The sequence below is a fragment of the Mya arenaria genome, chromosome 9 (genome assembly GCF_026914265.1).
Source record: "Mya arenaria isolate MELC-2E11 chromosome 9, ASM2691426v1".
In the NCBI taxonomy this organism is placed as follows: domain Eukaryota; kingdom Metazoa; phylum Mollusca; class Bivalvia; order Myida; family Myidae; genus Mya; species Mya arenaria.
This window is the reverse complement of record NC_069130.1, coordinates 56,853,934-56,866,249: the sequence shown is the minus strand read 5'-3', so window position 1 is coordinate 56,866,249 and position 12,316 is coordinate 56,853,934. Positions and strand designations below refer to the sequence as shown.

The 12,316-nt window shown below is 34.5% G+C and overlaps 1 protein-coding gene across 1 annotated transcript in view; it reads right to left on the bottom strand.

Annotated features, from left to right (window-relative positions):
• The window catches only part of LOC128246886 (basement membrane-specific heparan sulfate proteoglycan core protein-like), a 61,004-nt gene that overhangs the window by 32,022 nt on the left and 16,666 nt on the right, over positions 1-12,316 (bottom strand). The window contains exons 26-29 of the mRNA XM_052965415.1: positions 12,029-12,157; positions 10,647-10,745; positions 10,169-10,348; positions 9,537-9,797 (exon numbers count right to left, since the gene is read on the bottom strand). Coding sequence (XP_052821375.1) covers positions 9,537-9,797; positions 10,169-10,348; positions 10,647-10,745; positions 12,029-12,157 — 669 coding nt within the window. The remainder of the gene's footprint in view (positions 1-9,536; positions 9,798-10,168; positions 10,349-10,646; positions 10,746-12,028; positions 12,158-12,316) is intronic.

Sequence of the window (12,316 nt, the reverse complement as noted above, 5' to 3'; positions counted from 1 at the left end):
GTACCAAGTTGTTTCACAATGCATGCATCGTCCTCAGTGCAGTTATACTTACTTTCTGGTCTTTCGGGATCAGTTATTGTAATTCGGTGTTTTTGAAAACAACACCAATTGTCTATATAAACCCATTTAGAAAAGAACCATTGAACATTTATTTTTTAAATTTTCACAAAAAATGATTTTGCTTAAAAAATGCAACGTCAAATGAATATGTTTTACTGCCTATATAACCTTCAACCTCATAATACTATAATTTGATTGGATATTATTTTCTATTTTACAGATCTTGTGTTTACTACAATAGCATTCTTTGCATTCTAACACATACACACGTATACATTTTTTGAAAGCTGAAGAAATTGGGAATTCGTCTGTGTAAAAATCCAAAGGCAACCAAATTTGACCATAAGGTAGGATTTCCCTTGACGCGGCTCTCCTTAATAGCAGACAGGTGGCATCAAGTGTCCTGTTTAAACAGTTTTAAGTTTTCTGCTTGAAGATTTAGTGGCAATTTAAATTTGCAAAATTTCTTTATAATATAACCTTATTTTGTTATATACTTTAACTCTCTGGGAAAGTCCTGCTGACGTTGATATTCACTTTGGTAAAAATAGTGTACCCGTAATTTAATCCATTAATATATGAAATGATCTTCCGGAAACAAACAATGCAAAGGAAGAGTGAAAACACCAGTCTCTGTTTTATTGAGACTGTTCATTGACAGTAATGTTAGGTGCAACACTGCCAACGCCCCCTAGCCTAGTTAAGCGGAACTCTGATTTCAAATTCACCAAATTACACTGAATGGTCCCAAAAGACCAGAAAGTAAGTATAACTGCACTAAGGACGAAGTACAGGGAGACTTTTCACGGCTGCCACACAAGCACTTGACGCCTGCTGCAGTGATTATAAATATATTCTGGTGAAATGACCAGAATTTTAACATGACATGATGTGATCACATTAAAAACATAGTAAAGTCATTGTTTGATATGCTGGGACAAACACAGCCACGCTTTTGAAGTCTGACATGCTTGTTTTTGATGCTATCAACACATTATTTTTTCTGACAGAATCAAGATCACCTCTCATTTAAATTAATTTGATTTATCATCAAAGATACCACAGAACGTTAAACTGATATGGGTTCTTTTCAATGAATGCCAAGTTAAGCTTTTCCAGCATTAATTGGCATGACATAGATGTTTTGTAATGATGTCACATTGAAAAAAAAAATAACATGGGCAATGCACCAATGCATGAAAATCACTATTTCCTGTAAAAATAAAGTAGGTATAAGTTCTTTCCTCTTGTAATAAACTTATCTGCTCCACATAGGGATGTTAATTTTTTGTGAGAATATACAACAGTTTGGACTTATGATGCATAGAAAATAAACCACTCAAGCCAAGTCCCTCATGGTTAATTTACTGTGCATCAGAACTAAAAACCGGTATATATCCTTAAAAATAGTCCTAGTTGGAGTGAAGGTTATTTCTTAACTGATGCCTTTGATGTCCAAGCAAAAGTTGAATCTGTCTCAACTGGGTCTACTTTGCTAGTAGGTTAGTGATTTTTTTTCCTGCTACATAATTAAAACATATACGGGTACATTGGTTAATGGGTTATTGTATGATTTTTTTGTTGACAGCTCTAAGGTAATTTATGGAATAAATGCCATCTTTAGTATTCTTCATTTATTTGTAGAAAGGAGCTGTAGAAGAGAGTCTTTATCAGGTTCCAGGTGAAACTGAAATTCTATTGTTTGTTAGCTGTTTGCTCATCTGAGCTTTGTTGAAGTTGGCTTTATGGTCACCCATTTGCTGGTACTGGCCTTCTCACACATGATGCTTACATAGACTTGAAAATACTTGTGTGTCATTAAAATAATTCTTAACTTCTATATTGTCATGCATTAAATACATTTAAATGAAGATCAGAAAAAAGATACATCAGTAAAAATGCCAAATTCATGCTTTAAAAGTTTAACTAATCAGAGGGTTAAACCCGGTTTGTTCCATTTAATCCTTATTCTGTAAAGGCACAGGGATAAATTTTGCCCATGCATTTTCAGGCCTTATTATACACGATTTATTTCGATGCACATCGCCTGTGGGTCATGGTATAAGGCTTTATATATACGCCAAATGAAGAATAGTTAATACACATGCCCAATAATGCTTGTACAGGACGTAACAAAATTTTGAACATGCGATTATTAAATTACTAAAAGATTTGCATGAAGGTTATACAGTATCTTTTTTTTGGTCTGTAACGTTGAATTATTTACTTGTACATGCATTGATAACAATAGTCTGCACAATTGCGCAGACCTATGCAGCATTAAGGCCGCCAAAGGTTGCGGAGGTTATCAAATTTTCTACAGATCGGTGATGCCTTCAAGGCATTTCACTTTCCGATGAGGAAAACACTTATCGCGGCAACATAAAATCTTGATGGACGCGGACAACTCAATCGCGGCGATGCAAGGATGTTGAACATTCTGTGCTACGTGCAATGTAAGGATTCCACATTGAAAATTTGCCTAGTTTGTGAAGGCTTTTAAGCTAAGACCAACGTTTCTGTTCTTGTTTGATTTGTTTGTTTGTTGTTTTTATGCCCCCTCACTTAAAAAGTGGGGGGCATATAGATTTGCCTTTGTCCGTCTGTCATTCCGTCTGTACGTCCCGAAAAATTTGTGTCGCGTGTATCTCAAAAACCGTTAGTAGTTCAGACTTGAAACTTCATGGATGTATTACTCAGGATGGGAACTTGCGCACCTGGGTATTTTCATCCGGCCAAAATTGATATTTACGGAGTTATGGGCCTTGATTTAGTGAAAAAATGGCATTTTTAGTTTGTGTCATCCGTAACTCTAAAAGCGTTTGTAGTACAGACTTGAAACTTCATGGATGTATTATTCAGGGTATGAAATTGTGCACCTGGGTATTTTCATCCGGCCAAAATTTATATTTACAGAGTTATGGGCCTTGATTTAGTGAAAAAGCGGCATTTTTAGTTTGTGTCGTCCATAACTCTAAAAGCGTTTGTGGTAGTGACTTAAAACTGCATGGATGTATTATTTAGGGTTTCAACTTGTGCACCTGAGTATTTTTAGCCAGCTAAAATGTATTTTTACGGAGTTATGGGCCTTGATTTAGTGAAAAATCTGCATTTTTGACAAAACACTAGTGGGGGCATCTGTGTCCTATGGACACATTTTCTAGTTGATATGTTTATTTTGGTTAAATAACCTCCTGCCCCCAAAGGTAGGTAAATTTTGATACAACTTGGCACAAATTAAACCATTATCAAACAATGTTGCCAGTGTGCTCCTTAAGGTTACCTTCAGAGCTAAGATTGCCACTAGTATTTGAGATTAGTGACCCAACAATGTATCATACATTTTTAGCTTGTCTGTTTTTCGAAGAAAAAAAGTCCAGGTATTGTGATGACTCTGGTGTCGTCGTTGTCGTCGTCGTCTTCGTCATTATTGTAGGTGTGAAAAACTTGAACCTTGGCCATAACTTCTTCATTAGTAAAGCTACTGCAATGAAACTTCACACAGTTGTTCACCATCACAAGGGCTACAATCTGACCAAGGGCCATAACTCTGATGCTTTTTATCAGAATTTATGCCCCTTTATGGACTTGGGAAATAACAGATGAGCGTTGGCCTCTGTGTGTGAAGCTTCTAGTTTATATATTTCATTAGAACTCTGAATAACAGTTGGGTCATAAATTGTTTTCATACAGATGTTACCATAGAGACCTTGACCAGTGAGACAGTGAACTGTCAGACCAAGGCTTGTAAGACAATTAACTCTCAAACCAGGACTGGTGGGACATTTTAATCTTAGACCTGGACTAATGAGGCAGCAGGCAGTGCAGTGCTGACCAGATGGAAACAGTTGACCCAACAATGTTATATATATTACTTGCAAAACCCTTAGAATTGTTGGGTCATATAATATACAAATATACACGAAACACGGTGCGTGTATATTTGGCGACCCAACAGTGAAATTGCGACCCAATAAATGTGTTTAGGAATACAGGTTGCAATCACGTATTTGACCCTGCAGATACATTTAAAACAAACAATTATGTTGGGTCCTTATATGTTGGGTCTTTGACCCAATATTGAGGTATGCCCCAATAAATACACCGTGGACCCAATAATTCGGGTGTAAATATAAACAGGGCCCCAATATTTTAGAGGTTTTAAAACTATATATATATATATATATATATATATATATATATATATATATATATATATATATATATATAAGTTTGATTTGAATAATAGGCATTCTGGAACATTTTTTATTTTTAATAATAATATATAAGTTCAAGTATCACCATTAAAATTTCCTGAAATATGCCCATCTTCAATTGAATAATGGTTTATTTTATTCTTTATTACAAACCTTAAAGAAATTGATATTTTTAAGAAGAGAAAGCTTATAAAATCTAACTAGGAAGCTTTTGGTGAAAGATTTAAGACTCTACCATCCTCAAACAATAATTAAAGTTGTCCGAGTAATTACTGGAAGGATACTAGAAGGTTACACAAAAAGCTAAAGCTAAAAGGTGCTTGAATATACTTACAAAATTCATTCCAGACTAGTAAAAAGCATACAAATGCAGTGAATAAAGTCGTACATCCAATAATAGCTGTTTTCAAAGCATATTTCCCACAGATACATGTGTCATTATGCCTCCAACACATGCCGTTTTTCAGCTACATGTGCCCAATATCTTTTACTTTCACTTTTAAAATCAGTTTATACAAGCTGCAATTAAATTTAAGCATGGTTACACTCCAGTAATGAAAGTAACACCAATATGCATTAAGATATTATCATTCATTTTCAAAGATTTTATTAATTTTTAATATCTATTTTATTGAAGCCTATTTCAGACGCTTTCCTTTTAAAGGGCTATTACTAAAAATCAGTTCTCTAAAGTCTTGAGACCACACTTTGAACACTTTGTTGAAAAGTACATCAGAAAAAATACAGGCAATTACTTCTGATTATAATACTTTTGTTGGTCAGTTAATATCTTCCAAGCTGGCAGAAACCTTGAAAGCCCAGTGTGAGAAAGGAAATTGTTTTTTTCCACTAACAGCTCAAAATATAACTAAACCTTTTACACCTTATGCCTTAAAATGCTTTACATGTTAATTGAAGCAGTTAGCGGAAACAAACTAATTCGTTATGCCTTGCCAGTGATCTACTTTGTTCATATAACCTGTTTGTTAAATTAATCCAAACTTACCAAAAAGTTACCAAAAAATATAAACACCTAAGATTCATTGCAATTTGCTTCAGAAAAGTGTTTAAGAATTACAAGAGTGCCATCGAGCCACAAAAATGCTTGTCAGTATTTTTTTCAGTTGAACAAGGGGCATAACTCAAGAATTATTGCAGCCAGAGTAAAGGGCTTTCCTGTTCATGTCTATACTTCCCTTCCAGATATATGTACCAAGTTTCATTTGCATATCTTGAACATTCCTTTCAGTTATTGCCGAGATTAAAATCTTTGCATAACTTGCCAACGACACCTGCTATGACAATACCGCAACATTTTTTTCTCCGAAAAAAAAAATGAGCTTATAAAATTTATAATTCATGAACATATGAAATGTTGAAAACTGTTTCTTTATACTCAATCATGTTAATAATGTGCTTAATAAAACAAAACAGAATTTGATGAAAATTGACTGTCCTCGTTAGTCTTGCAAAACAATGCATTGCCTGTTTTTGAAGCATATTTTTGAAGCAAAAGCTTGTATATGTATATTTCTAACTGGGAAGCTCAAAATACCCACACATGTATATAGGTATAAAAATCAGTGTTTACATTAAAATACCTTACCATTTTGATAACCTTATAAATGTTCAATATTCAATTATTATGGACAACTGTTTACAAACTTTGTAACATTCCATCTAACAGAGCACTCACTATCATTTAAAACTGCTGAATTCATTACTACATGAAGTATTCACTACCATTTACACAGATAATGTTAAAAGAATGTTATAAAACTTTTTGTCCTTTCAAAATAGTGCTTTTCTGATTCGGCATCTAGACTCGGGCTCAAGACTGTTCTAATCATAGGCTCAGAAGATGTGGGACACATTTTTTGTCCTTGATATTTTATCATTATAGTCAAATGTTGCAGCTTTTCAATGGAATCATTTAAAAGAGTTTTTCATGTTAATGCAATATACATGATCCATGCCATACCAGTATTCAACCAAGTCCATTCAGCGTACATGTATAATTTAAGTAGAAATATATCTAAAGGAGCCCTGTCATAGATTAGCTTGAAAAAATGTTATATTTCAAATCAGCATGTAAACACATAAAATGGATATACAATAGCCAAGTTAAAGCTGCACTATCACAGATTGAACATTTTGATAACGTTTTTATGTTTTGTCTTGTAACGAACCATTTTTTTGCGAAATTCCATGGAAACCAGTTCCATAAGACTCCTGACAAAAAATCAGATCGCAGATTTTTATATTTATGTTCAAAAATTGATGTTTTATGCATTTTTCTTAAACTGTTAGTAACGGTTTAAGCCATAAAACATTAATTTTCGAAAGGAATATGAAAATCTACAATCTGAGTTTTTGTCAGAAATCTTATATCATTGGTTTGCAGATATTTACGCAAAAAATTGCCCTTTCCAAGACAAAAAATAAAAAAAGTTGTAAAAATGGTAAATCTGTGAGAGTGCAGCTTTAATTTCTTCAAAGACAAGCTTTTAACATTTACAGAATCTACCATTCTAGAACTCAGAAAAATATTTTCCCCAAAAGTGGCAATATGCCAATCTCCGATAGAGACCCTTTTAATTGCACTACAACCATTTTGATGAAATCATGAACTAATTTTTGGGTTGCTATCTTTTAATATTTAGTAGCACATTTGAAATGCAACACATTCATGTTAATTCATGCATCTATGACCAAGCAAATCATAACATATTACACATTTCACAGTCAATAAACTTTCTACACATAACATGTTATTATCATGATATTATATCAAATATTTTATCACTTAACTTTTCACACTGTATACAATGCTTACTACGGACATAGAGAACAACATTCTGGGACACAGAACCAGCCTCGTTAACCGCCTCACAACGATATGTTCCGGCATCATCCATCTTTGCAGATGGGATGATGAGAATTCCATCGCCAAGGATGGAATCGGCGGGAAGTCGTCCATCCAATCGGGACCAAGTGATGGTTGGCAGTGGAGTAACTGGGAAATACAGGGTAGGTTATATTTTGCAACATTCATACCTTCTCTTTTTAAACATATCGGGGGTTTATTCTTTGAAATAAATCAATCTATAAAATCAATTTCATCCAGTGTGCAAGATGTACACAAAAAGCTGTTTTAATATTCATTTCAAGAAACATTGCAGAACAAATAACTTTAAAGTGTAAAATATACTCATCTGAATTAAGATTTTTACATTTTATTGTCATTATCTATTTATTTTTTTAAAATGGCCCCCTCTGCCTCTCCCCCATCACCCCACCCCTCCCAAAAAATCTAAACAAGCAAACGACAACAAAACAACATAAACAAAATCCAACCTAGCTTTAAATTTGGAGATCTGGAATTGTTAAATATCATCAATTAAAAGAAATCATATGTACCGTAACAATTTCAGTATTCTATAAACGTCAAATACTACAGAACTCAAAAATACCTTAGCTTTACATAAAACAGATTGATTAGTCTCAATATACCAGTTACAATGCATTCCAGAGACACCCTGTCGCCAATATTAACAGGTTGGACGTTCGAACGGTCACCTCCATTATCTCCATCTATTACCCTGCCCGCTGAAAATATTGTTAAAAAAGGCTATAAACGGCTAGATTTTAACCTGTTTTAGATTAACCATCAAAGAACAAACTTTCTCCCAGACTGAAAAATGTCCTTTAAAGATTCAATATGTATCAAGCATAATATATGCATCATTTCATACATGTGCAAGTGTTTTGAGAACTAAGGTAATTTTACAGAAGAAGATTAAATCACATTTTGGCAATTGCATTAAGTGTAATATGAGCCAAAATCGTTAACAATTTAAGGGCAACATTGAGCTGATTTTTCAGAACTTTGTAGTTTAAAGCATCACTGTAAACTTTTGAAATTGAACTATTTGATCATGTACTCAAGCAAGGCAAAACAGTTGTCTCAAATCTTGTTAGAAGTACTGCAGATCAGAGGTGTGTCTATCGAAAAATCTAGAGCAGTAAAGATTTTAAAGTTAACAACCATGGCATAAACAACATTGTGAACGATCAACCAATTGTCTTGTGGCATTTTGATGATTGCTCCTACTTTTAGGAAGATATTCGCATTTTGCAACAAAGAATTAAACTAATGTCAATATTTTTTCTGTCGGAAACAGTATAGACATGATTTCTCTACATTATAGTTTATACACGGAATTTGTAACAAAGTCACGAGACACCTACATGAGATATGAAGTACAGCATAGTCTCGGGCACTGCCTGCCGTGCTGGTGGCAGTGCAGATATATCTGCCTGCGTCTTGTTCCTGTACATTGTAGATCCTGAAGGAAAAAGAGAAATCATTTTAAGGAAATAATAATTTCAACAATATAAGAATGCATAACATTTGAGCACATCTTTATCTAACCAATACATGCAAACATAGTTTTTTCAATTTATAAAGAGGGACAAATCTACATATCACATATATCATAACTTCACCAGTCTATACCAAGAAAATATCACATTTCTTGCTACACTTATGCCAATGGACACTGTCAACGTTGTACAAAGTTTCACAAGAATTTGTTCACACTGTCAACATTGTACAAAGTTTCATGAGAATTTGTTCAATAGTTTTCTTGTGACCAACAACAAAGCTGTTGCATGACACTGAATCATAACAAAAACAAAGGCTATTTAAATACTACAGCCAGCATCAAAACAGTCTATCAAGCTAAATATTTGACTTCATCACCATGCGTTTGGTCATTCCTTAATGCGAAAGATACGTTTAACATAAAGTATCAAAACATACGTGAGAAGGCCATCCTGTACGCGATGTTGTGGGGGTAACTCTCCACCCTCTCTTTCCCAGCGTACCATTGGTGTTGGTGAACCGCTTGTGTTACAGCGTAATTGGGCAACTTTGTTGGTCTCTGTGTAAACATCTGGCTGGGTAACAGTGATGGAGGGTGGCGCTAGAGAAACATGGAAATTGCTTGTGAAACAACAATTGCTTCTGATAACTAAACTTGAGGTGCTACTATCTTTATAATATAAGTAAAAAAATTGGCAAACTAATTTCAGTATTCACAATATTGTGTACTATATATAGTTTTAAAGACAGTAAAAGATATATAAATGTCATCAAATTAATTTTCTGACCTAATCATTGCTACATATTCTGTAATAAATATATACTTATAATACAAGGTATTTTCTATAAAAGCTCGTATAACACAGTCCTACCTGCCACATCCACAATGGCGTATCCTTCAGTTGTTCCTGAACCACTCTGTACCACACAACGGTACCGTCCTGCGTCTGCTGGGGTCACTTGACGTATTTCAAGAATGCCGTCATTCTCCCGAGCACTTGGATTCATCTGTGCGTCTACTCGTGACCACTCAATATTGAATGGTCCGCTGCCTGATGCGGAACAGCGGAGTTGGACAGTGTCTCCGGCACGAGATGTGATACGCTGCGGTGAAATGGTCAGTCTCGGAGCAACTGAAACATGGACAGATAGATAGTCCAAAGTAACCTTGAACTAGGGAACAATCTTAATCATGTTTCTGGTGCAATAGTTAGTCTGGGAGGAGATGCAATGTAAAAAGATAAAGTATTTTAATGTCACTTTGAACAAATGAAAAATAATAATTTTAAATTTAAAACTACGTCTTTCTAATTATATCAATTAATGATAAACAAGGTTGAAGGAGGCATGGTGCAATGCCAACATTCATGGTATATATATCAATTACAACTCTACATTTTGCGGGATGAAAGCTTAATGGTTCCAAATGACATTGAGCAAAGGTGCTAATAGAACCTTATTGCTTTCACCATTCAGTTAATACTCATTAATACACATGACTGACCAGTGACAATGATGATGACAGATGCTTCATAAGACTGCGTCTGTACAACTGTTGAACAGATGTACTCCCCGGCATACTCAGATCGGAATCGCGGTAACGTGAGAACTCCTGCACTCACACGGTGACCAGGAGGTAACACGCCCTCGCGACGTCGCCAACGTATGATAGGGTTGTTGATGTCTGAAATTTAAAATTTCATTCACAATCTTTTGATCAAGACAGTTACTTTTTTCTTTTAAAATTATCAAAAATCATGGACCTACCAAATCAAAGCGGCAAATTATGAGCAGATAAGATACATGCTACATTATACAACAATCTGAATATTATTTTTCATGTAAAATTGACCCTTGCGTTTGATTTCAATTCTTATTGTTGTAAAACAGATAAATGTTTTGTTATCTAAACCTGAAGCGTTGAAAAAATTTGTGTTGCATATAAGTAAATAAAATGCATATTATTCAACTTAAGAACTCACCACTGGCTGAGCAGATAAGTTCAACCACCTGCCCCTCCCTAACGGACAGTGTGCTGGGACCAGAAATAGTCAACCCTCTTGGCCGACTACCCTCGTCAACTGCAAATAAAGAGTTGATTGTATAATATTCATGCATAGTAATATGCATGTGTTTGTCTTCCTGTTTCTTAATTTTATCCACCCTAAATGTCCGACACAACAATAAATACCAATAGCTAAGCCAAATGTTGTCAACATATCTTTTACTATAAACGAGCCATTTTTAAAAATAGGGCACTTTGCTCGTGGACTGCAGGCTGGTCAAAGAAAGGTCATTAGATTACAATTGTTTTTCATTCCATTAGTATATGAAGATAATTTAAAGTTTCAATTACTTAAAAACTCAAGCACCATAGCTGGACCTCTGAAATAAGTATACAATTTGCTGTTTTCCCTAGGTTGTTTTTACACATTTTGATTTAAACAAACTATCAACTGACCTCTGCAAGTCATTTCACAAGTTGTGAAAATTGCATAGGCAGACTAGTTAGGAGTAAGCAACTTGCAAAAAAAAAAAACATCACAGTTGGCGCATGACGATACTAATTTGTAAGCGCTCTTGAGAAGACCCTGGTTGAAATGTTTGATGCAGTTCATGGCAATTGTGTTAATTGTTCTATATGAAAAGTCTATGTTTAAATGAATCATGAAATTGTTGGTTTTAAAGTATTTAGAATTTTGAATCTTCTACAAATAAAATCTTGAGTACCTCGTACAGTCACCATTGGTTTCCTACACAAACAATTGTTTGGCATCTTTTCAGTATAAAGGAATAGCGCAAAATCAGACATGCAGTTTACCAGGATATTTCATTTTGCTCTTGGAAAATTATCCAGAATGATATTACGGACATATAAATGATTTATCTGTACACAGTTACAGTAATTTTCAAATTAAAATGGTTCTACTGTTTAAATCTAATTATGATGAAAATCTGTTTGATTCTTGAAGTTATTGAAAACAATATATTTTCAACGCAACTTGAAACGGCCGGGTTAGTCTATCAACAATGCTGAGCATGTGTAGAGCTTCCAAAAAAGCATGATTCATTTTCTAATTCACATCTATAAAATGTTTTCAGTGAAAATATTTCACCCATCGAATATTATCTAGAGCGGCCACTCCTGTTGAATGACGATGCAAAAAGAAAGCTCTCCTGTGATAATTTGTGGAAGTGCCTACCTATCTCACGAGAGGTTGAAAACACCTCGTGGAGGTTTTCCGAATTCCTTAAAAAATGGGGTCTTGTAATCTGGAACTATTTCTAAGGCAAACAATAAGGATTAATTTTATTAGAAAATAACCGCCATTATTTGAACAGACTATATATAAATAGAACGTACCACTGATCTGGACCCTGTCCTGAGTTTGACCACCAGAGTTCTTGGCCACACAAACATAAGTCCCGGCATCTGACCTCTGGAAGCTACCAATGTCCACTACAGCTGATCCAGGGGTAGCTGCCACTGAGACTGAAACATTTATACAACGTCATGCTATTTGTTTATAAAGTATGGACAGCCTTTTAAGTGTTTTGTTATTTTATTGCATGTATTTTTTTTTACATAGTTTTTTTTAAATATTTACAGTTTACTATACCATCATGCAAAACAAACTACTGAAAATAAGGC